General features: G+C 44.9%; 3 protein-coding genes and 1 long non-coding RNA gene across 6 annotated transcripts in view; 2 read left to right on the forward strand and 2 right to left on the reverse strand.

Moving 5' to 3' along the window:
* Positions 1-6,709, reverse strand: part of slco3a1a (solute carrier organic anion transporter family member 3A1a) — a 35,314-nt gene extending 28,605 nt beyond the window's left edge. The window contains exons 1-2 of one of the 2 annotated variants that reach the window (XM_088379757.1): positions 6,629-6,709; positions 6,156-6,228 (exon numbers count right to left, since the gene is read on the reverse strand). The gene's annotated coding sequence lies outside the window, so the exon portion shown is untranslated. The remainder of the gene's footprint in view (positions 1-6,155; positions 6,229-6,628) is intronic. The other variant, XM_088379758.1, reaches the window with a different exon arrangement.
* A 1,640-nt stretch (positions 6,710-8,349) lies between these two features.
* Positions 8,350-10,849, forward strand: pex11a (peroxisomal biogenesis factor 11 alpha). Its single transcript, XM_088379768.1, has 3 exons — positions 8,350-8,641; positions 8,745-8,860; positions 9,132-10,849. The coding sequence occupies exons 1-3, from the start codon at positions 8,586-8,588 to the stop codon at positions 9,698-9,700; spliced, it is 741 nt and encodes a 246-aa protein (XP_088235894.1). The 5' UTR covers positions 8,350-8,585; the 3' UTR covers positions 9,701-10,849.
* LOC148396009 (RNA polymerase II elongation factor ELL2) lies at positions 10,080-24,047 on the reverse strand. Of its 2 annotated transcripts, XM_088379759.1 has the most exons (12): positions 23,840-24,047; positions 21,741-21,788; positions 17,111-17,232; positions 16,199-16,353; positions 15,098-15,339; positions 14,813-14,937; positions 13,598-13,727; positions 13,042-13,447; positions 12,837-12,891; positions 12,428-12,599; positions 12,279-12,323; positions 10,080-11,966 (listed from the first exon to the last, which is right to left on the reverse strand). In XM_088379759.1, the coding sequence occupies exons 1-12, from the start codon at positions 23,975-23,977 to the stop codon at positions 11,856-11,858; spliced, it is 1,749 nt and encodes a 582-aa protein (XP_088235885.1). In that variant the 5' UTR covers positions 23,978-24,047; the 3' UTR covers positions 10,080-11,855. The 2 variants fall into 2 exon arrangements, with proteins under 2 accessions (XP_088235885.1, XP_088235886.1); XM_088379760.1 differs by lacking the exon at positions 21,741-21,788.
* LOC148396010 (uncharacterized) lies at positions 12,463-13,882 on the forward strand. Its single transcript, XR_015859221.1, has 2 exons — positions 12,463-12,725; positions 13,618-13,882. It is a non-coding gene; the product is annotated as an uncharacterized LOC148396010 (long non-coding RNA).
* Positions 24,048-25,072: the final 1,025 nt, after the last annotated feature.

The following is a 25,072-nucleotide window of genomic DNA, read 5'->3' on the forward strand; positions in this document are numbered from 1 at the left end:
AAAAACGATCGATGGATTTAATGAATTGGAGTGACACCGATGGTTTTATAAACATGTTATTCCTTAATCACTCTATATGTTACGTCAGGCCCGTTCTCAGCTCTTTGTTTGTGTTTGTCACGTTAGCATACCTATCGTTTAGCCTGTTGTTGCTATTTAATGAATTGGAGTGACACCGATGGTTTTATAAACATGTTATTCATGTAATAGTTGTCCTTAATCACTCTATATGTTACGTCAGGCCCGTTCTCAGCTCTTTGTTTGTGTTTGTCACGTTAGCATACCTATCGTTTAGCCTGTTGTTGCTATCGTTTAGCCTGTTGTTGCCCGTTCATGACTGTTTTTGGTGTGGGATTTTGTCGAATAAATTGCCCCCAAAATGCGACTTATACTCCGGAGCGACTTATATATGTTTTTTTTTTCACTTTTGGGGGCATTTTATGGCTGGTGCGACTTATACTCCGGAGTGACTTATAGTCTGGAAAATACAGTAATTCCTTGTCATCAGAGCACAAAAATTGGCTTCACAGCAGCGAGTGGCTGATTGCACTCAGGTCCTTTCCGAGAAAAAAAAAAAAAAATGATGTTGCTTTCAGTCAAAATGTACAAGGTGAGAATGTGGTTTTTCACTTAGCACTGCTGTCAAAAGGTGCTTCGGATTCTTTCAAATATTTTTTCTTTTGTTCCAGAAAGAATTGACGCAGAGAAAGCTGGCTCAGATTCGAGAGTGTGACTTTCTTTCATGAAAGAAGCGGAATAGAAAAGGTGCTGTCGTATTGGGCCAACAATTATTTTTTTGTCCCCCATTCTTTGAAATCCCATAAATGAAATGACAGTTAAGGAGCGATAAAGCTGACAGTCTGCTCTTTTCAGCCGATGTTATCGGCAGTTTTGTAAAAAGTCAGCGGGCCAAGAGGTGAGGTTCTCAGAAGGAGGAAACATTTTGCCCCCTTTGCGCTGTTTTTCTATAGATAACATTTGAAGTTCAAGATGAAGAAGTGCCAATCTTAGCGCCAGATGGCTAAAACGGATCCATTGGGCTGCATTTACAATAAAACTCGCGTGTTAACAGAGGCGCTAATGCAACTAGCGTGGCTAGCTGCCCTAAAAAAGGTGAACTTGAAGCAAGGTGTCTTCCTCCATTAAAGGAAATGAAGAGTGGAGCCACTTGGAGCGAAGACGTGGCAAATTTGCGCTGGTCCGCCGGGAGCGTCCGATTGCAAAGGCTCTATCCCCAATGGTCTGGTATTTGGTCGAGGTGGTGAGGAGGTTGGCGTCAGCAGAGGGGAGTCGGCGGGTGGGGGTATAGCGGTGCAGGAGGTCAGACAGGTGGGGGGGGGCAAGGTTGTTTAGGGCCTTGTATGTGGTGAAAAGGATCTTGAAATGTATGCGCTGTTTTATGGGAAGCCAGTGAAGTCGACGGAGGACAGGGGTGATCTGCTGGGTGAGCAGTTGGCCAGCAGAGTTTTTAACATATTGCAGTTTGTGAAGGACAGTTGAGGGGAGATCATACAGAATTAATAAATAATAATAAATGCATGAATTAATGTCTCTGCCGCAGGGGTGGAAGGAAAGGGTCGAAGGTGTGCAGTGTTTCGTAGATGAAAGAAGGATGTTTTGGTAACGTGGCTGATGTGTAGTTTGAAGGAGAGTGTGGGGTCAAAGGCCAAAGGAAGCGAATCGAAGGAAAGTGGCGGCTCTACTCATGGAAAACAATTCCAAATAATCACAAAGCATTTGTGATCCGCCGCAGTTCATTTGACAGGGATTTGGAACGACTCAACGGCTTCCTATATTTCATTTCTTTACACAACCCACTCTGATAGCGTTTAATTAAAGTCCGCTTTTTTTTTGCCATGCGTGTGGCTTTGAAGGAGACGCAAAAGGCACGACGACGGCTTATGGCGAGCGAAACCGGGTGTTTGCTTGAGGTTGTGACGCATTCAAGTGTGTAGTACACGCGCGATAATTAAACTTGAGTAGCTGTTGATGAAGACGCCATTAAACACAATTTGCCCTGGGTAAGTCAATTTACGGCCTGCCATTCGGGTAATGTGTTTACATTATCATATATTTATATATATTTTTTTAATGAGTTTCAGATAGGTCACTTCATAGCAGCTAAACGGCCATTTTTTCATGTTATCAAAATGAGATTTAACAAAAGTTCAAATTTGCTGTTGAGCTCTTCTGCGACTTTGGTTCCTGCGTTTGCCTGCAAATGTTTGGAAGACAAATTATCAATCTCGGTTGCTCACTGAAGAGCGGTGTGACTTATCAAATTTGGCGTGAGAAAAACAACTTTGACTTGTAGATGAGCTTCAAATGGCTGACAATGCTGGCAAATTATCATCGTCACCCCCCCCCCCAAAAAAAAAAAACCAAGTAGGCTTGCGGGATCTAATGAGATTCAAATGGAAAGATTGTGGACAGATAGAGTGCGCGTAACCATGGCGACAAGCCTCGTTTACAAAACGGATTTCATGTCTTTTCATAGGAGTGAACGGCGGCGGTATTGTTACAAGATTTGCGCTTGGAGTGATGAAACTCAATAGAAAAATAGAAAGTAATTAGCTGCGATAAAACAACTGCCGGGAGAGGATTTCGATTTCGAGCACGTCTTCACTTTTTCAACAAAAAAGGCACATGGTGCAAATTATTACTGCTGAACTCTGAAATTTAGTTCCCATTTATTGATAAGGAAATTGAAAAAATATTATCCATCCATCCATCCATTTTCTGAACCGCTTAGTCCCCACGGGGGTCGCGGGCGTGCTGGAGCCTATCCCAGCCGTCATCGGGCAGTAGGCGGGGGACACCCTGAACTGGTTGCCAGCCAATCGCAGGGCACACAGAGACAGACAACCAATCGCACTCACACCTAGGGACAATTTGGAGTCTTCAATCGGCCTACCAAGCATGTTTTTTGGAATGTGGGAGGAAACCGGAGTGCCCGGAGAAAACCCACGCGGGCCCAGGGAGAACATGCAAACTCCACACAGGGAGGGCCGGAGGTGGAATCGAACCCGCACCCTCCTAACTGTGAGGCGGACGTGCTACCCAGTGCGTCACCGAGCCGCCCAAAAAAATATTATACATTGTAAATAAATTATATTAATGACAATAATTATTAAAATAATTTATCTTAATTTAATAATTATTATTATTATAATAAATATTGTCTATGTAATATTATGATTATCTCACTCACTTTTTCAACGGTGATGTTTGAAACAGCGGGTCGGCCAAACATTGCCACTTGCTGGCCTCCGTCTGTTGGGATTCGGTTCTGATCCAAAGTCTACATTCATCTCTTCTTCATTGTTTGCAATACTTCCGAGTCTCGCCCAAAGTAGAAAGCGCCGGCCGGCTTCGTTTGTCTGAAATGTGGCGAGATGGATGGATGGATGGATGGATGGATGGATGGATGGATGGATGGATGGATGGATGGATGGATGGATGGATGGATGGATGGATGGATGGATGGATGGATGGATGGATGGATGGATGGATGGATGGATGGATGGATGGATGGATGGATGGATGGATGGATGGATGGATGGATGGATGGATGGATGGATGGATGGATGGATGGATGGATGGATGGATCTGGCTCTGTGACCTCTGAAAATAAAAAATGCTGATTTCCCCTCAGATGGCAGACCAAAGTAGAATACAAAGTAGGCTGCACTTTGCTATTCAGTACATTGGCTTCATTTTTTTTCCCTCCCACCATATTTGCAAACTCCCACGGTTTGTTTTGACAACGCAGATGGTCCAAAATAATGACCGAGTGACGGAACGCTAATGCGATTTGACAACAAGGTGTCAGCTAAAAATATTTGAAATTTCAAATAACCCGTGCTGTGAATAGGCGAAAAGATAAGAAACCTTTGGCACCGCCCGTCAAACGCTGGCAATGAAAATGCAAACACGTAACATTATTTGCATAATAAAATGACTTCATTCGCCATAACGGGCTAAAACAAAACAAAACAAAAATTTAGATGACAGCAGATGAACCCAAAAAGCTGCGGGCTGAATTCCAGCGAACGCGGCAGAAGCCAGAAAAACAGAAAGAGGACGCTCTCTGATGTTGAGGTTTCATCTGGTGGAGAGCTGCAAACATTTGTGCCACTGATGATGCTCTGAAGAGGCAGCGAGACGGACGCCCACCAGATCAAGTGGCCAGCCGGCCGGCTGATGAAAATTACTTTCTCTACCTCGCGTTGCTTTATTGAACACATCTTGATGCCTTTTAACTGAGAAAGCAATATTGCCTGTACAACTGAGGAGAAAGAATGAAGCCTGAAATTAATTATTTAAATTATAATTATTATTATTATTATTACTAACCCGCATAAATTATTAGATTTATTATTATTATTATTATTATTATTATTATTACTAACCCCCCAGAAATTATTCGATTTGGGCGTCCACAGGGTCAGTGATAGAAAAAGTCTACATACCCGTATTCAACTTCCACATTTCACACTTTATCCCACTTTGATTGTGACCTTTGACCTGCAAAACACTTCTCCCCACCCAGTATGCTGAAGCTTTGTATGTTAAATTCACAATGAAAGTAGAATAAAATAAATGAGAAATTCCCAAAGTGTTCTCTGCCCAAGTGCTTGTATTTTCACTTGAACACATTTGCATGAGTGCTTCCAATTTTAATTAAACCGGCGTGTGCGATGCATCTTAATTGAATCATTATTTAAGCAAAAAAAAAAAAAACCAAACACAAAGCTAATTGTGCTTTAAAGTTGGTATTGACAGTGACACACTGATTGAGACATCAAGTATCAAAGAAAGCAAATAATGCGTCCACTTTCTTTCTATCATTCATCTGCTTTCGGACAACGAAAGATGCAATCTATTTTTCGAGTTGACATACAACATGGAGTGTGTTGATTCCAAGAAAGGAGGAAGCTTATGTTCACCATGGCACAAATGCGCTGGCGGAGGAGGCACAACAAGCTGCGCCGTTTCATGTTTACATTTGCACAAGGCACCCTTCCAAAATGAATTCCGCAGAGAATCACTTTGAAAAAGACAAAACGAATTTCCAGCGGTTGTTGGACAGGGCTCAGTCAACACGTCCACAAATGCGACATTCGCCAGCTGGCCCGTTTGATTCGATGCAAAATGACTCGGATTTACACTTTAAGAAATATTGCTCCTTTGGACTGCGTCGCTTCCATTTCGCAATCTTCTCCTGACCTTCACCATTTCCTTTGTGACATCATTCATCTTATGCTGATTAGCACAGAAACCAGATTGACAGATCACCGCTTCAAGAATCTCTTAGACCGGTTTACACTGAGCAGAGACGGAAAGGATCCAAGGTCACCAGCACGGCTTTGCTCCTCAGGCCTCAAAAGGCAGTGCGCTCATCTACAAAGAGCCAAGCACTTCATTTGCACGCGACTTTTCATCATTCAGGCACGTGAACGGACGCCCGTCCACTCTCTAGCAAATGCACACACATCATTTGCATTGCTTTCATTCGAGTCCAACGTAAAGGAAAGCGATGTTCCGGACTCATGGTGAAATATGTGAGAAGACGGGCCGAGCTGCTGCCATTTTGTAAGATAGAGTTGTATTAGCATCCGCAGAGCGAAGCTGACGGCGGCTTGCTTGACCTTTTGGCGGCTGGCCGCTCATTTGCCCAAAATTTAATTTGTCATTTCAGCGATAGCCAATTTGTTGCAGCTGCGCAGCGGAGCAATTAAATGGAAAGCTACGCGAGCGCCACTACGCTCATTTGGGATCAAACGTGCCTTGAAATAGATTTAATTTGCTCGGCGCTCACAGCACCGCAGCTAAGAGCTAAGCGGACATTTTGATTCTATTTTCCAGACTGACTCCGGGGACGAGTTACCAGTTAATTGGGCGATTGTTGTATTTATTGGTCATGGTAGAGTACAGTCTTCCTTTTGAATTCCAATTACTGTGCTAGTATTGGATTGATTGGGTTGGAAACTAGTAAACTAACTGCAAACTATTCAAGACTTCACCCACAGGGCAAAACTTGTCATTTTGCCACAACACCTGACTCATCAACAATCGATTTCAGACAATGGTAACGATTCTCAATAATAAGTATCGATAGCCAAGTTGAAAGAAGATGCTGATGTGTACAATACCTGTTTTAGCACATTCCCATCCGCTCGGGTGTCTTTTGATATCAGATCCAGCCATGAGACGGGTTGCAATTCCCTTGGCAGAAGCAAATGTGAAATGTTAATTATTTTGAAATAACATTTGCTAAACTCTCAATTAAACAAATGTTTTTTTGTGTGTGGCTCAACAACAAATAATCTGTTCCTAGGATGAATACATGTTCCATTCTGTCGCCCCTCCCATTAAGATTGAAGATTAAGATCTGTTCGTGATTTACTTATTGCAAATTCCTATGTGTGTGGTCAAGTAAAAAAAAAAAAAAAGAGCGCACGGTTTAGCAAAGCCAGGGACGTTGAACGAAATTCTATTCGTTTAGCAAGCTAGTTGTGTTGAGTGTTTGCTTAAGATTTAACTGTACAAAACTTCACAGACTACTCAAATATTTTACCATAATATCAATAAAAAGTACGATAGTTTGCGAGCGCAACGTAATTACCTGATAAGGTAACAGTTAGCTAGCTTGCTTCGTTGTCTTCTTTGCTTGTTTTGGGTGCTCTGTGCTACTGTGCTGCAGCTTACAGGTCAATCCTGGTATTGCAACAGCTATCTGGTTTGGAGACAAGATGTTCAAACATCTGTGTTGCTTTATCAACTCACCGCCAAACTTTCTTGCTCATCCACATGAAATTTATGTTTATTTGCAAAGCACTATAAAAGCAACCAAAATGGAAACAATATGCTGGACGTATATTTAAACTCATTTCTCGGCCTCAGAAAAGAAATACAACAGTTACACTCTCCGCGGGGCAAACATATTTTACACATTAAAATTATTTCTCACTTGTCGCTAATAATTCCATCTGAGTTGTCGGACATTAGTCGGCCATCCTGGATGTCATTTTTGCTACCTGTGATCCAGTGACGTGCGGTGAGGGTTGGGGTTAGTGAGGCACAAACGTACTGTATGACGCTCAGGCACTGACTTATAGTCAGATTTACAAGCATACATGGTTGTTATCCCATTCTTGATTAAATTTAATAACATTTTAAACACACCACTGTACATTTAAACACACCACTGCGGTATTTTTACCTTTACTTGTAAATGAAGTCTTTTTTAGAGTACCACTCCTGAAAACCCTAACAACTCCTTTTGAAACGAATGTGTTGTAGTCCATCCCGGGAGGAACGTAGTTTGAATTAATCCTCGCAAATCTGGCGTTGGTCTTCCCTTACTTATGATTTCTTGCTTTGACTGACAGTCAAGTTCTGAAAATGTTCTTATCTTCGAGATAGAAGAAAATCCTCCATTTTCAGGGAAAATAAAGCCAAATAGCAACGCGTTAGCACCGAATGTTGTTGGTTGTTTTTCTTTTCTTTTTTTTTCTTCTTAATTTACTCTCGCATTTACTCGTGTCGTGGCTCACTATCGCCCAAATTTTGAGGCAAAAGTATTGGCTGCCTCAAGGCATGCGCCTTTTCCCGCTGACTGCAAGCACGCGCCGTTTGCACGCGCTCACTACAGTGTGTGTGTGAGTGGTGCACACGCTCACACGCACGCTCTGAGAGGCACTACCTGTCACTGCCTCAGCCTTAATGATTCTCGTCTCCCGTTGTTATTTGAACAAGAAATACAGCTATTTTGACTATGAAAATGATCCAAATGTATAGGAAACACACCAGAATTGCATTAAAAGCATAGACCGCAGGACAGCTATTAAATTATGTTTTATTATATTCTTCATTTTTGAACAACTTATGGTGACAGCTGAGGAAACCATGTTGCCCTGGTCTCACCTGCCTCATATGAGTGCACGTGCCTGCTGTGATCTCCCTAGCAACAGGCGCAGAAGATGATGCGCGACATATTCCAAACACAAAAAAAAGCTATTCCAAAATGCCGCAGGTCAAATAAAAGCATATGAAGCTGTGATTGTGTAGGATTTTCATAGACATTAACCATGCGTGCCAATTTAATCCCACACAATCATCACATTCCCCACTCGATCTGACCTTTGAGATGATTAATACAAGATGTTGGATGAGTCACACTGAATTGGATGAACAAATTTGACATCCGGTGTGAATAGTCCGTGGTCTTAAAATCGGGTCTTGGTCTTGATGGATGGATAAATCGATAAATTGATAAATAAAAAAAATATTTCAGTGGTTAAGGCGTTACCATAGTAACACTAACGCAAACGGTCCGTGACGAAAACTCTCGCGGCATTTGTTACGCCCACTAAAACTTCCGTGTTAAAACGAGTTTGGACCGAGTTTAATTCGTAACCATCGCTGCAAACTTTATTTTGTTTTTGACCTCCAATTTAAACCTGAGCGTAATTCCGCACGACCGAACACTATCGCAGGCGTTGTGCTGAGTCAGGGAAATCGAATCCAAAGAGCGTGCAACAAGTAGAACAAGTTGTTCTCCAACGATCCAGGCAGCAGGCATGGAGTTGGTGCATAACGTCATCAACCAGAGTCAGGGTCGGGATCGTCTTTTCAGGTAGGCTTTTTAAAGATACATACTTAATATTTCTTATTATTTGATGTTATTACGCAAAAGAAAGTAGCTCACTACCGGCAACAATTGTTTCTTGTTGTTTTAGAGCCACCCAATACGCGTGTGGCTTGTGTGCGTACGCTCTTCGAAACGACAACCGGCGAAAGGATCTTGTGAGCAAACTTGAACGTTTGGAGGCAAACATGAGTGCTGGACGAAAGCGTGAGTTCCATCAATCATGATTGTTCGAAAGATTTGCTAATCTTATTTGACCTTCCCTCTCAAACTCTGCCTGTAGAATCAATATTTCATTGTTGCATACTAGACAAGCTGTTTTTTCTTTAACGTATTGCAATGAAATTTGTACAAGGGATGGGCTTGAAATAATATAATATCTATTGGCCAGATGTTGACATTTGGACGGGCTAATGATTAGCTTGCTGTATCATGTTGCCCAACTGCCCCCCCTTTTTTGTCTGTTCCCTTTCCTCAGTGTTTAGGCTGGGGAACACAATAAACGCCATTGAGTCAGCCAAGCGCAACACACGCCTCTCGGACCCGGTGCTTTGCCTTTGCCTGGCGGCGGCCGACGTGGGCCGAGCTCTCTACTTCATCTGCGATAACACGCTGTGGGCCACCAGCGTGGGCCTCCTGGCCGGTATTGACAAGGAGCGTTGGAGCGCGGCCGCCTCGCGATGCTACCTCCTCTCGCTTGTCATGAGCTTGAGCCGAGACGTTTACGTCATCTCCCGCTTCGTGGCAGAGAAAACCAGGGAGAAGCACTTCAGGCGGAAAATGATTTCACATCTGAAGCAGAATCCTGACGTGGCTGAGGTGACAGTCCCTCAGTTGGACGCTTTGGTCTTCCTGCTGCTGCACTGCTTCAAATCCCAGCCGGCCGTGCTTTTGGACACTGTCAAGAACGTTTGTGATTTGTCTATCCCACTGGACAAGTTGGGCATTTACCGCTCCAACGCGGGCACCGTCGCCTTTTGCGGCCTGCTGTCGTCGCTCATCGGAATTGTAACCCTCGTGCGGCCTGATTTGAAAATCAAAGCGTGATGTGTTCCTTTCCTGGCTCGGACAAGGACGCTCTTTAAAATCGGAAGCTTTGAAAGGCATAATTTGATAATTGTTCATTGAACTTTAATTCTCAATTTTTTTGAATGGGCAGCACAATAGATTGAATATGATGACTCAGCAAAAAAAATGTGAGGTGATTTTTTTTTTCACGTATGAGGTGGATGAACCGACGTTGACGATTGCGGCTTGAACTCAATTATTCGCCAATTTTGGTATTAACGGTCGAGATAACATAAGTTGGCAGCCGGCGTCAAGTAGTACGGGAAAAAAAAAACGTTTTTCAACCCCCAATAAATAGTCTGGAGCCTCGCATTTAAAAACACTTTTTTTTTTTTTTAAAACACACGTCTAAATGTCACACTGTTCTACTGAAAATAGCTTTATTTTCTTTTTTTTTGTGGGGGTGGAGCTGAGACAAGAATACATTTGTTTTCCTGAAAACTTTTTCTTCCAAAGCCAGTATTTGCATAACACATCAGAATTGCAAAAAATATATTCCATTTCCCTTGGCCCACACTTGCAGGTTCTATTGTAGAAAAGAAAACAAATAATTTGCAAAGAGGAATAATCCCAACATGGAGAAACAAATAAGACATTTGCTCTCCCTAGCCAATGGCTTGCCTGCCGGGATTTCTTTCATTTCACATTTGGTTGCGTCACGTAGAGAAAAATGAGGGCTCGTCGCTCACGTTAGTTGCTGTGTAACATTTTCGATATGACTAATGGCTCCCTTGTGCCAAAACGTGTGCTGGTGTTCTGGAGGCCCACGTGGGGTCAAGCTCGGGTGTTAATTGTTATCCGGCCCACTGAGACGTTTTTGCCACGAAGGACGAGAAAAATGAACTTGCGTCACAAAAGCACTTTTATGGTGCCGAACTTTTTTTTTTTTTATGTCCCTGTGGACAAACAAGGCACCTTCAGTATTATGCTGCTTACAAAAACGGCTACAATCGATCGGGATGATGAGCAAGCGCGTCGTCATCTCGCAATGACACTTGTTAGCTTTTCCTTGACTCACTTAATTTTTTTTCCAGTTTGCTTTAGCATCAAGAAATGCGTTGGCACCCCTGTGTTTGGAATGAAAAGAATATTCTGAGCAATCGTAATAAATATTATCTTCTGACCTGACTGAGCTCGCTCGCTCATTTTTATTGAAGCGCACCAAATTGAGCAACGGCGGCGTGCGGCCATTTTCAAATCACATCTGCGATTATTTCCGTACTAATAAATATTTATGTGTTTGTGATATACAAAAGAAACAAAAATTGTGGTCAGCTAGCCGACATGGGCGACAGACACGAAGCTTGATAGAAACGCAGAAATTGACATGGCCCAAGTTTCAATGATCAACATTTTTGGGTTCCAGTGCTACAGGAAGATTATTTTTGGTAGGGATGTCCCGATCATGTGTTTTATTTTTTTTGGCACTCAAGTCACCTGATTTTCAGCATCCGCCAATGCCGAGTCCTTACCCGATCCTACCTCCGAACATATTTACAAAAAATAGAATTCATTCAAATTGTATGGATGATGTGATCATCCTTATGGTCAGAAAAATACATTTCTTTAAATGCAAATTAAGGCTTCAAGTTGAATCAAGTTTGACTTCTTTGCTGTGCTGGTTTTTGTTTCCCTTGATTAATCACAATCCGGTTTGTTTTAAAAGACGGACGGGAGTCTTCACGTGATCGGGAGGGAGGGACAGCCCTGGTTTTTTTTTTTGAGTCGTTCAAACGAATCAATATATGCGTCGTTCAAACGAATCAATGTTTTGACGTGAATTAATAAAGTGCGTCAAAGAGCGAGCGAAAGCGTTTCTCCGAGTGATGCGTGTTTGTTCCCCCCTACGACTGATTGTACCATCCTTGGAATACTTTCTGCGTGGCATGAGAAAGAATCGCATGAATCATTTGGGCACGAACCATCAACTCTAGAATTTGGGGAAAAGGACAAAAGCAGGATTTGGCTTTGATTTGCACATCTGCCCAGTTTACAGCAGGACAATTCATTTGCAGCCTCTTGTGGCTCAAGCGAGTCGCAAGGAGTCAAGCGAGTCGCGGAAACACGACGACCTATCAGTCTTTGGCTCAGCTGCAAGTCTTTTGGTCCTTCATAGGGCACTCACTCATCCTTCCTACGAGAGCTCCTGCGCTCGGTCGTAGTCTGAGATCAGACCTTTGATATGTGACAGTTTCTGGTGGAGGTACTCGCATCGTTTCTTCTCTTCCCTGTAGCCGGGAAACTTCTACAAGACGCAAAAAGAGAGAGGGCTCGAGTGAGTTGGGTTTGCAAATGAAGCAGTCGCATTCAAAGTTGTTTTGAAAGCAACGCACAAATATCAGCCACCGTTTTAAGCGCCTCTGATTAACTCGACTGTTTTAATACAATTGGTTCATTCACAAGTTACAGCCTCTGCAAACAGCGCTCCCTGGTGGCGTCAAGGCGACACTTTGTTAATCAATAATTGGGATCCCGAAAGAATGACTGCCTGGCTGAAATGCCAGTTGAAAGTTGACTTTTCTTGTCACCTAAGTGCTTCTGTATAATTGAAACGTACCTTTTTATACTTGCGGTACTTTTGTAGTATTTGCTCCTCCATTAGCTGGAAAATATTTAAAAGAGAGGAGAAAAGCAAACAGCTTTGCTTATCAGTTGTGTTTTTACAAGTAGAGGAACCAGAATGACCCTGGCGGGTCCAGGCAGTACCTTGTACTCTTGCGTTCCCGGCGAGAGCGTGTTGATCTTTGAGCCTAACTGAACAAACATCTCGGTGATGGCTCCGATGCGGTCGTGAAGGGCTCTGTATTCGTCGTACTCAGAGCAGAAGTCTTCTTTGTATTGCTCGCGTTGTTCCAGTGCTGTAATTGGGCCGTATTTTCTGAAAGAAAAAAAAAAATTTTTTTTTTAAGGGAAGTCTGTTTTTAATCTTCCACTAGGTGGCAGTAGAGGATAGTGGCGTGAGTTGCCATTGCTGCGTAATGAGTTGAACAGATGGAAGCATAAGGTAATTTGTTTTCAAAGCCAGTTTCGGGGAAGAACGCAGACATTTTGGCTTTCCTTTGATTTCATGTAAATGTTTTGAAAGCTTTGGGCTGATTCGATGGTATTGACTCACAAGAAAAAGTCCGGCAGGTCCTTTTTTGTGGTTTGTCTGACGGGGGTTTTCTCTCCTAAGAAAAAAGCACGCAAATGAGCCAACGCAAATTCCATAAGGCTAGCCAGCGTCACATAAAAGTCGTATCGAAGCGCGGATGTCAGCCGGCTGTCAATCATCAACTTGTGACGCGTTAAGATGAGTGGCCTTGACTGAACGACTTTACCTTTGAGATTTTCTTGGCTCTTCTTCAGGTCTGGGCTGTTTTCCACCATCCACTCCGCTTTTAAGCGCTCGCGTTCTTTCTCTTTGTGCTTTTTCGACTTCTTCTTTTTATGAAGAGCGTTGGGCAGTTGTTGGTCAGTGCAAAGGGAAGCGTCTGCGTTGGGGGACTTTAGCGCCTTGGAAGCCGTTTTGGGAACGGCGGACGAGGAGTCGCTCAGTTTATGGGGCGAGTGCAGGCCGTTGGGACAGGCCCGGAGATGATTGTTGCCTTTGTGGTCCAAGGAACTTTGGGCCCGGTCGGTGCTGTCGTCCACGTGGGACGGAGACTGGCGTGGCAAGCAGTGCTCTAGGAGTCTCTGTTTTTTGGGGCTTTGAAAGTTGGATGGATCCAAAGGCAAAGGGCGTTTCTACAGGGGGGGAAAAAGTTTGGATATTAGCGGCAAAACACACACACGGGTCAAGTGCTTTTGCTCTCCTGATCGCAATCACTCAGGAAATTCCCTTCCACTTTCCTTACGAGCCGGGGAAAGTCCAAAGCATTCAAGGTGAACAATTACCACCGAGAGCGTCTTTGCAGGGCTGAAGCGAGAAGGGGAGTCCCCGGGCGTTTTGTGGGATGACTGGCTGCCTTGGGGACTTCTCAACTGGCCGCCGTTGCCGCCGCTGATGTGGAGTGGCTGAAGCTTCCTGAACACGAGATGAAGAACAGCGCTGTCAGCCCAGCGACAAGACAAGTGAACATGTTTCCACAATAGCAGCAGATGCGGGAGCAAATCCTCGGCTTCTTTCATCTGCTTGCTGTGTTTTTTCTGCATTAAAAAGTGACATAAGTAACTCCTCTACGTTTTCATCACCTTCTTCTGAGAAATGATCAGCGAGTCTGATTTGGAACCTGCCGCACCACAAACACAAAGAGCCCCGCTGCCTGTATTTGCATCTTCACGCTTGGAGTACAATTTAATTACCTCAACCAAAGTGTTTTGCTCTTAGCAGGGGTTGTTAACAAGGCGGGGAGGGGAAGGGGGGGCACAATTAGCCAAATACACTTGAGAAGCACACGGCCTGCGTGATTACTGGCAGGCACATGAAGGAGGAAAGAAAGAAAGCCCTGTAAAGCTCAGCCTCGCTAGCCTTAGCTCTTCAGTGCTACACTACGCTAATGCTACTTGGCAAGCAAGTACGAGGCAAATCTATTTCCCTCCACTTTGAAGTGTGTCCTTTAAGAGATTCATCAGTGCAGAGAAAGCTTTCCCTTTCGGCGTGACCGCAGCGCCCTTTTGTAGACGCTAGCAGACATTCGCTAGCATTGCTATTGCTGCCACATCCAGCCTTTTTTTTTCTTCAAATGCAATAACATCTGTAAAAGTAAAAAAAAAAAAAATAGTGGCAAGAGGTTTTTTTGTATCGGGAGCCTCACAAACTTGATCCGGTTTGTTTTTTGAAGCACAGAATTGGCAATCGTGCTATCGTGTTTGAAGCAGTTATCGAAAAAATGTACCAAAACATTTTCAGTTCAATTTTGTTCCTGAGACTCAAACAAACTCAACTACAAAACGTGCTAAATGTCAGATCATAATGATGTCATTAAGCCTTTCAAATTTGATCAATGCAGAATGCACTACTGCGTTGCCGCCAGCAGGGGCGCTGCTGATTCAGTCAACAAGTAAATTTTTTTTTTTTTTAAATATGAGGGAAGAAATGCTTGCACATTGACAGTCAGACATGTTTGGACATCAAACCAGAGCAGGGAAAGTGGCAATGGTGAAGTGAACCTGATGAGAAGCCTGTGGATGAGTTGCTTCTCCTCGTCCAGGTAGCCGGGCCAGTCTCTTTGGACGTGTCTGTAGAGCTCGTCCTTCAGAGAATAGCTGTTGTCTTTAAGGTTCAGCTTGCCAACCTGAACAAAAAAACAACAATCAGTTGTCGGGACATCTCGAGAACAACAGAAACGACTGCACTATGATGACCTCTTTTTCTGGACCATCCATCCATCCCTTTGTGGTTTCATTTCTCTCAGTGATCTTATCTCTACGGTTGGATTATCTTCTACGTCTCACCTCATCCAGCACCGAGGTCAGGTCAGCCTTGTCCTTCGGAGCGGCCCGTTCTCTTTCCAGCCACAGCAGAAGCTCGGGTTTCTTATACGGTTTCAAGGCCAGGAGATGGACCACGCGCTCTCGCAAGGGCCGGTGTGCCGCAGGACCGGGAACAAGGCTCCTCTTGTTGCTGGGCGAGTGCTTGTTGCTGCCGTCTGAGCCCGCAACCGGACCCTGCTTCCTGTGGACCTTCACGCACTTACCTGAGATCAGAAACAAAGACACGTGCAGTCAGATCTCAGTCGAGCATTTGTTAAAGGGAAGCAAAACAGATGGCAGAACCGGGACCCAAATAGAGTCATCTGTTGGCTTTTCCAAATGCCTTCAGCACAGTTACTCTGCGGCGTTACGCAACCGGGACCTGGGCCATTATACCGAGCACGTTTTCTCCTGTGAAATCCAGCAAAGTGGCCAAACAAGTCTTGCTGCAAGAGTAACAGGAAAGTTGAAGCAACAAGCAAACAGAGGCCCTTTCTTGCAAACATGCCTCCACTAATTGGGCCGGCCAGCCGGCTATCTGCGCTCCATAATCTTATTAGAACTTTAAGCCATGCTTTGGAGGTCGCCATAGGTCCAAGACACAACGGTACATTCTGAAGAAGCACGTGGCTGAGGCAGACGTAACTCACCTTGCTCAAAGAGTTAGATGTGAAAACTAGCAAGCCAACTTCTGCGGCTATTTGCAGACCGAAGGCAAAGAAAAAAGTATAACTCGTCTGTGCTCTTTTCTAACTTGAGCCTTTCTATGTCAACTTTGCACAGATGTATAAATAGCTCAACACTCAGATTTAATTAAAGTGGTGCATTTACAAGCAACAAACAAATTTTATGCTACATTGCTCCTAAATGCATGTTTAGCGAACATTGCGCTTTCCCTGTGACTTGCTTTTTGCAGAAGTGGGCCAATCTCAGACAGCCAAATGACCTTTTTAGGCCAATCCAGATCAGCGTGACAGCAGTTAAACGAAAGCCCATTATCGTGTCGGCGATCTGCTCGATTCCACGCATAATCGCAACGGTGCACTTGGATCAAATAACAGTTTTGCGCATTACGTGACCTACTTGGCCCCGGTTTGATCTCGATGGCCGAACGGCTCCAGATGTCCTTCTCCACCTGGGACATGCGCTCCAGTGTGGCCTGGTACGAGTCGTCGGTGGCGCAAACAGTGATCTTGTCCTGGATGCTGCCCTGGCTCTCCAGCTGATCCTTGCCCTCCCTTTTCATGGAACCGCCAAAAATGTGTGTTAGCGTGGCAAGTTAAGCGCTAGCCATCCGTCACAATAATAATAATAATAGCACACATGCGTCAGTTGAGCGCATTTACGAGGTCACGACAGTCTCTTGGACTTATATCACGGAAAGCACGGGTTACGTCAATTCTATTCATTAGTCGATAAGTGGCGACAACCGTAAACAGTTGGCGTCTTTGAGATGGAGACTACACAGAAACATTCAGAACACGCCGTGCTAAACTCGTTCTTATGATGAATTTCGTGGAAAGCATCAGTTGAACTCATTTTAATCCCAGTCAGCGGAGTTGGCGGCTAACGTTGGTCACTAGCAAGCTAGCTAACTTCTTGTGTGGCTTAACAAAGCTTGAGTACAGATTTCAAGGAGGAAGACATTGTAAATTTCAGTCAGCAGAGTTGGCGGCTAACGTTGGTCATTAGCAAGCTAGCTAACTTCTTGTATGGCTTAACAAAGCTTGAGTACAGATTTCAAGGAGGAAGACATTGTAAATTTCAGTCAGCAGAGTTGGCGGCTAACGTTGGTCACTAGCAAGCTAGCTAAATTCTTATGTAGCTTAACACAGCTTGAGTGTCTTGTATGAAAGTGCGAATGACGCAAGGCGCATCGCACATGCAATTGTTAGTGACGTTCAACCTTATTTGTCCCACTTTACAAAATATCTTGAAGCCTTTCACCGCAATTAGCCTCGCGTGTCCTGCCCGCTAATGCACGTCGTTGCTTACCCGGAAACAAACTGATGAATGCAGTCGAAGCTGGACTGGGGTTTGTCTTTGCTGTCGCTGGACAGGTAGAACGAGAAGACTCTAAATCCATCGGGGGATTCCGAAGTTGGGATCTTGATATACTAGAAAGGGTCAAATAGAGTAAAAAATATATTTTGCGGAGGTGTAAATAAAGTTTGACGGCGTCACCTCGAGGGTGTAGCTGGCATTGCCAGTTGGTTCCGTAAAACGCGGGCCTGATCAATCCCAGATGTCGCCTGAGTTTTGAAAAATACTCAATGAACCCATTTTGACTTTCACTTCGGTTTTTTTTTTTCTCATACGGGCTGACTCGACTCGTCGTCCCAGGTCAAGGATGGTGACCTGTTGCCGTTTGTGGGAGGAGTCTGTCTAAAAGGCTGAACAGAACAATGGCAGAGCTTTTTTTTTCTTCCCCTCTTCATTGCAGGCTGTCCATGTAGCCATGGCAACACAGCATGGCAAGTGAGGCTGTCTCTGTCAGGGACACGTTACATCAAACGACCCCAAAACCTACTTCCACTAAAAGCAAAGTTCAACTGGCAAAGTCATTAGCAAGCAGGTAATGCGTCCTTTACAACGCACCGGCTCTCGGCAAACGCGCTCACGGCTCTCTCTTTTGCCCTTCACATTTTTGTCCTAGATTCTGAAGACACCCGATAATAATTTCCATCTTTTATATGCGAGTGTGAATTTGCGCTAACTGTTGACCGAGCGGCCACCGCGTGCTGTTGTCTTTGTATGTCGGATGTCGCGGCCAAAAGCGCCCGAGGGCAAAGCGGCACAATTTTTTTTTTTTGGGACTCAAGGAAAACAAATGTCAGGCTGCCTGCGTCGCCATCGGTTATAAGTGATTGATTATAAGCTGAGTCGCTCAGGGCTCGTTGCCCCTGGCAGATGTGGCGGGCAGGACTGTCACAAATGCCCAGTCATGCAGCAAAGCCATAAGCATTTTTTTTTTGGGGTGGGTAGCCAATGAGCAGCAGCTCTCCCCTCTCCCCTTGTGAAAGGCAATGCATGCCATTCACCCTGCCCCCATCAATAGCACGGCCCACCCATGTCAAGCACAAAATGAAAAAGCAAGGAAACAAGGCAGCAAGGAAGCAAGGAAACAAGGAAGGCAGTAAGGGGTCAAGGAAGCAAGGACACAAGGAAAAAAGAAAGCAAGGAAGCAATGCAGCATGGAAGAAAGGCAGCAAGGCTATGGACACTTGAGACACGCAGCTGATCATTAAGTCTGACCTATTTCTGCCTGGACGCTTGCAAAGTGTATTGGGGGGGCTGCGTATGTCTGCTTTGGGATTGGGGTAAATCAAGAGACATTAAAGCATCAAAGTGCACAGGAGCAGGCAACAGACGGGGCTCGCTCGACCTCGGGGGGAGGACAAAAGTTTGCTGTGAGGGACATCCAGCAGCCACCACAATTAGAAGCAACAAGTCCAAGCGACGCTCAGCCAAACGGTGCCAGCACGTCCGTCCTGGCTTTGGGGCTGGAGGCAGTAGCACACGAGCCTCCCCCGCCCGTCCTTCTATACGCCACCGTGCACACTTTGCATTCTAATTCTAATCAATGTCACTCAGGTCAGACCGTTTGGAGGAGAGCAACTGAAGCATTTTCCTGCTCCTCTTTGCTCTCCAAGTACACACGCTCCTCTTTGCTCTGCCTCTATTTGTTCTGTTGACTGTTCCAGCGGGTGACATTTTTATCACCGTGGGCTGGCCGTAGCCTACTTAGACGCTCAAGTTACGTCATCAAGTTACGTAATGCCTCGAATGGACTCGGAACAATTAAAAAGTCGAACGCGGCACCTTTGAATGATCATCATATGTGTCTTCGGCGCTTTGACGCTGTCGCTCATCCCGTTGTTCCGGGAAATATGCAAAGCGGACATATTTGTCCGTCTGGCTATGAAGGCGAGAATTCATTAAAAGGCTTATTCTCTGCTGTGCGCTAATTACAAGTGTGCAAATTTAATCTGATGATGAATTGCTTCATGGGGAAGACGTGATTAGCGGCGTGTGTGTGGCGCAATGCCACCCACCGTTTAGACGCTTCCAGAAGGAGGCGAGCATCAGGACGGCCACGTTTGCTGGCATCGTGTCACTGTGCCCCCCCTGCCCCCAGATACAATAACTGCCTCTGTGGCTCGGCCTGGCCCGACCCGGCCACATATGCTCCTCCGGGCACGCTCTGTGTTTGGAGATGTCAAATACTTTCAAGCCATCATAAGGTGTGAACTCGACTGGAACAGAAAATCTCTGAGGGGAGGGGGGGAGGGGGGCACAAGACGCCATCGCTGATGTCCTTGTTTAAAAAAAAAAAAAAAAAAAAGTCCATCTTTAAGTCCTGGAGCATATTTCAAGCGGCTCATCTTTTAAGATGCACCAAAGGGATCCACCTATTTTTTTATTTCGAAGTCTTGTGCCTCTTGCCCCCTCTTGTCTGTCCTCACACTAGTCCCCATTGTCTTCTCATCGGAGCCTGCTCAGCCGTAGCTGCCGTCTTTTGTTCTCGCCGCTTCCCCCCGCCGCTCGCCTAGATTATTCATGAACAGAGGGGACGTGTGGCCGGCCGGGAGGGAGGGGGGCTGGCTTTCCAGAAAAGCCGGTGCATGAGGTCCCCCTTTCGGAATGTTCCACGCCGGGGGAGGGGGGGGGGGGGCATTGTGGTCAAGCGAGAGAATTTCCACCTGACTGCTTCCCTCTTTGGACTGACCGATTTGTTGACATCATCAGTCATTGATCGATTGTTTTTTAGGGGCAGTTGACACAAAACATTTTGAAGAGTAGGAAAAAGTGAACTTTGAAAATAACATTTATTGACAGAAAATGAGTCCAATCCTCAAAAGGAAAGTATCCTGTTAAAAAGCCACTTTGGGACCCAACTGGATCTCAAAACCTTCAAGCTCTCAGACCTCCAGCTTGAAGGAGATCAAGCCCAGGTGGGCGAGAAAACAATTTTTTTAACAAGCTCTTTGTGAGCCCAGCTGGGATGTGCTTGAAAAACTATTGACGACAGTGGAGGGGGGGGCGCTGTCTGGAAAGCAAAAAAGCGGAAAAAAAAGGGGAGGGGGGGGCGCTGTCTGCAGTCGAGGAGATGGAGCTGGGGATGGGCAACTGTCGAACATCCCCCAAGGTGCTGTCGCCTTGTTATGCCAAGCAGAATCAGTCTTTCTCCACCGAGCCAGGGCTAATCTGTCAGCCTCATTGCGTCCCCCCCCCCTCCAAGCCTCGCCCCCCCTTTAGGATGGAGACAACAACAACTGCCTGACTTTTTTTTTTTGTACCTCAGATCCAAAGACAATAACGGCGCTTCCCTGGAGGATGCCTGGTTATTTCCTAAAATGCCACAAAATCTAATGGCTGTAAATATAGTCAATATTTACAGGGCTGGACATTTCATTAGGTACACCTGCACAAAGACACAAGATAGCGTTTCGCGGTTGTCTAACTGCGCTGCAGAGCGTTCCTGGCCTCTCCCGAGCCGGTCCTCGGACCACACCGGATCACAACCAAATACCGGCCCGGTCACTCAAAAGGCCCTCATTGACACTCCAGACCGCAATCAGGACAGACGGGCGGGCCTCAATAAATAAAATAAAATAAAATAAAATAAAATAATGTGTGATTCATGGGCGGAAACAAAGACAGGTGGGACTTGAGCAACCTGGAAGAAGCGATGGGCAACACGTGCCGCGACTCTCCCTCTTGCTGAGATTGCGCTGCATTCCTACAATTGTTATTCCAATTAGCTTCAAGCCAAAAAAAAAGAAGGGGGAGGCGGCGAGCAAAAAACTGACAAGTGCAAAAGACTCATTTTTGGTGCTTCAGTCACTCTAAACATGGTGAAACAACCCAGTAATGGAGAGGGCGGATGGGGGTGGGGTCATTCAGCGCCAGAACGTACAAACGCGCAAGTCGGCAACACCTGAGCAACAACGTACAGAGGCCGTCTCAGTCCCGCTGAGAAAAGCTGGCAAGCACAATTGCCAGTTGCCCGGCACAGGGATGTGAAATTCCCTAGGAACGCAGAGCCGCCCGGGAAAAATTCCTTGAAAAAGCGTGGAGCTCTCGCACCGCTTGGACTCGTCCTTCTTTGAAATTGCATCACCTTCATTTGTATGCCCGTTATTGATTGCTTCAATGATTCCAGCTTGCTCTTGTTTTCCGCTTGCAAGGCCACCGCCATTTAATTGCCAACAATCGGCCCAAAATGCAACACGGCCGGGGGGGGAAGTCTTTGAGCTTCCGGGACCTCGTGCCCGTCGATCGGGTCTGCATTTGTGCACGCGGCAAAGTCACTTTGGCAATCGGCTCTGGGGGGGATTAGACGGACTTCTTTTAGACAAGGGACGGTGGACGGCGAGGTAAACCCGCGGCGGACGTGACACAGGTCTTTTCTCTTTCAAAATATTTGTCACAGAAGCTGAGCTCAGCAAGAGCCTCTCCTTCACACTTGTCATGTTTGTGGCTAAAATCTGGGCGCCATCTGATGAGTCACAAAGTCGACCACCTGTTTTGCTTGCGCAATTAAGGCTGCTTCTTAAGAAGTGAGCCAGAAGTCGGGTCATATTTTTATGTGGTTTCTGATGCACGGGGGAAAAAAACTTACCCCCTGACTTCCTTTGAAGCAAATTGACGTCTGATTGGGCAGTGATGCCTGCGAGACAAAAGAAGCAAAATCATCATTTTGGAATCGTGCCCAAAATGTTTATAGCCTCAAAACATGACAGCAATGCGCCAAACAAGTTTTTGTCGCCCACACATACATGAAAAGATGAAGCAACCCATCACACTTTTTTGCCCTGCCCCTCCTCCTAACTCTGCCACAATTCGTGACGAGTGATAAGTAAAAGCTTCCTCGGGAGTTACCAGCAGAAAATGCCACAGAGGCCTCCCAACGTGCGTTGGTCGTCTGGGCTTTCTTTCTTGCCAGAAATGCACGTGGTGAAAACAAAACTATCTTCGTGTCACTGGAGCGTGTTTGCAGGGTGGGGGGCGGGGCCATTGCAGCAGATTTCTTCACGAAATGCGAATCAGGAGCATGGCGCATCCCCGAGGACGCAGCAACCTCCTTCTGAAAGCAATTAGTTTTCATTAAAAGGCCTTTTTTTTTTTCCCTCTCGTACAAGTGGGGCTGGCATAAGACCACTTCTATTTTCCCCTTTGCCCCCCTGCGGATTAAGAAGAAATATAAAAAAATGTGGTGCCTTTAAGGTAAGATGATACATGGTTAATAGGATGAGACTATTATCTGTGAACTACAGCTGCGCCAGTGATTGACAGGGCTTTTAATTTATTATTAATGCTTTGGGGAAATATCCTCCCTGTTGCGGAGCATTGTTCCCATATTCTTGGCTGCCATTCAACTGCATATTGCGCGCAATAAGAAGAAGAAACGTGCTCGTTGTCAAAAATTGCCTCCACGCTGACAAATTAGCTTGCGAGCTAACAACCATGTGTACATTGTGGCATGCAGGAAAGATGAATTTTCTCAAGTATATTTTATTTAATGTTTATTTAATGCAAATGTTGAAAAACAATTGCTGCAGTTTAGAACATTGAATTATTTTTTTTGTGCCAAAGTTCAGGTCAATACATTTGCTTTGACAGTGACACAACTTCACTCAACTCATTGGTTGTCAGAATCCCCCTAGTGGTAGGCTGAAGAATCACAGCCAGAGTACCATTTGGTTGTATTTAACCTTTTTAGCGCATGACATTTGAATGGAAACATTACACAAGTACAGTTATTGATTTATTGATTTATTTACCAAGCAAGGATGATAATCGGTGACCTCATTGATTGGCAAAGTGAAACTATCGAGGCAAGCCAAAGATTGTCCCACACTGCAGTTTAGTTGTATTTCGCTTTTTAGCACAATACATTTACATCAAGGCCTTTAGAGTTGTTTGTTTCTAAACTTTCATTAAGATCAATTTTAAGATACAAGTTAAACTTCAAGAACAGTTTATTTTCAGCTTTTTTTCCCTCAGTACATGTTTTACCTTTATCATCAATTAATTTTAATAAATTATTCTTCAAGTACAGGTTTTTATTTTGCAATATTTAAGTGCCGTGTTAATGTTCAAACTGCGAATTATATTACAGTAGCTTTCTGGAATATAATTCTTATTTTTATTAGCTGATACTGTATTTTATTGCCGATGGAAGTACTTTGAGGGTGACATATTATACATGCTGGTACTTTGTGACCTACTGATTAAACTGCTGCGTTTTTGAACGCAATACGAAAACAGCAGGACATTCTTATCATATGGCAACTTCTTTCAGGGGCGGAAGGGATTATTCTTTGATAAACAAGCACCATTCGAAATTAGATCGGCTTTTCTTATTGCACTAAAAACAAATTGTTCTGGAGGCTTACGATGAGAATCTGATCAAATCCCTTCATTGGTTAAAAGTCTATTTGGAGCGCAGCGCTCTGTGTTATGATCCGAAGAAGCCAAGCTCGTGTTTATTAAGCAGGAAAATCAACAACACGTTTTCTCAGAACTGCTTTCTCATTTGAAAACGGTTCAATTTATAACTTTAACCACCAACATTGGAGGACGAAAACTAGTTCCCAGCAGGAATTTTCCAGCTCCTGGACTTTCGATTTAAAAAAATAATAATAAAAAAATAAAAAGAAAAGAAAGCGTGTGCGGAGAAAAAAAAAAAAGGCAGTTCAAGATGATAATTTGTCCTACCTTCAAGTTCTGGTAGGTTTCGAGGGTCCGGATGGCGGTGTCAGTGAGTTTGACGTGATATAGTGTTCGATTGGGGCTGTTTTTGTGGATTTTGCCGCAGAAGAGCCCGTAGCGACGCTCCTGCTTCAGCGCTGCCATTTCTACAACTGAACGCAACCAGTGACTTCCTGCCCTGTGACGTCACGGTGAGGGGTGGGGCCAGGCTTGCTCCTGGGCAAACGTGCACACGCACGTACAAACACAACTTTTAAGTACAGACAGGGCTTCCCCCCCCCCCTTTCGGTTACCAGGTCGCACTTTTCCACAGTGGGAGGGGTTTTTGGTCTTTAACATCTATTTTGGTCCCCCGGGCGGCGAAACTGGATCGTGCGTGTCCGTGTGTTTGTAAACACAAGCATTGGTATGCAAAGTCACACGCGGAGACAGGACAAAGTTTTAGTTTTTCTAAAAATATATTCATAAAATCTCGTAAAAAAAAAATCTCTTAACATGAGAAAGGTAGACTCAACTTGCCAAATTATTGGTTTGATTTACTTCAATGGACATCACGCTACACATGTGACTCATAGCGTGTTTATTCACCAAAAGGCTGAGACGGTGTGGCTGTCTGTAACCAGGGCACAACTGCGCTCGCTATTAATGTCAAAATATTTTTAGGTTCTTCTCTGCCTTGTTTTGAACCAATAAAAAGGTGGCTGGACCACTTTTTCCAAAGTCTGAGAGCACCATGTGCAAAAAAAAAAAAAAAAGTGTTTCAAAATGAGCACAATTGACTCAAAGGAATATGCTACCAGCTCAGTGGCCTAGTAGTAGAGTGTCCGCCCTGAGACTGGAAGGTTGTGGGTTCAAACCCCGGCCGGGTCATACCAAAGACTATAAAAATGGGACCCATTGCCTCCCTGCTTGGCACTCAGCATTAAGGGTTGGAATTGGGGGGTTAGATCACCAAATAATTCCCGAGCGCGGCGCCGCTGCTGCTCACTGCTCCCCTCTCCCCCAGGGGATGGATTAAAATCACATGGGGATGGGTTAAATGCAGAGGACAAATTTCACCACACCCAGATGTGTGTGTGACGATGATCATTGGCACTTTGCTAGTAGCCATTAGCTAGCTAGCGTCCATAAGATTGGTAGCGTGCGCCGTTAGGACCATGGAGCTTGAAATTCTGTCTTGTGGCGAAGGCGACGTTGCGCGGCCCGTCTTGAACAAGCGAGCTCTTGTTGAATGTTTTT

The sequence above is a fragment of the Syngnathus floridae genome, chromosome 6, assembly GCF_059516105.1.
Source record: "Syngnathus floridae isolate MCC-2025c chromosome 6, RoL_Sflo_1.0, whole genome shotgun sequence".
Lineage (NCBI taxonomy): Eukaryota > Metazoa > Chordata > Actinopteri > Syngnathiformes > Syngnathidae > Syngnathus > Syngnathus floridae.

Bases quoted from the DNA above. Each gene is read 5' to 3' on its own strand.
- pex11a (XM_088379768.1), top strand. From the start codon at position 8,586: ATGGAGTTGGTGCATAACGTCATCAACCAGAGTCAGGGTCGGGATCGT. The intron at 8,642-8,744 runs GTAGGCTTTTTA...TTGTTGTTTTAG, and splicing joins GGTCGGGATCGTCTTTTCAG to AGCCACCCAATACGCGTGTG. The intron at 8,861-9,131 runs GTGAGTTCCATC...CCCTTTCCTCAG, and splicing joins CATGAGTGCTGGACGAAAGC to TGTTTAGGCTGGGGAACACA.
- LOC148396009 (XM_088379759.1), bottom strand. From the start codon at position 23,977: ATGGCAGCGCTGAAGCAGGAGCGTCGCTACGGGCTCTTCTGCGGCAAA. The intron at 21,789-23,839 runs GTAGGACAAATT...TTTGTCTCGCAG, and splicing joins AAACCTACCAGAACTTGAAG to GCATCACTGCCCAATCAGAC. The intron at 12,600-12,836 runs GTGAGTCAATAC...TTTTTCTTTCAG, and splicing joins GACCTGCCGGACTTTTTCTT to AAAATACGGCCCAATTACAG.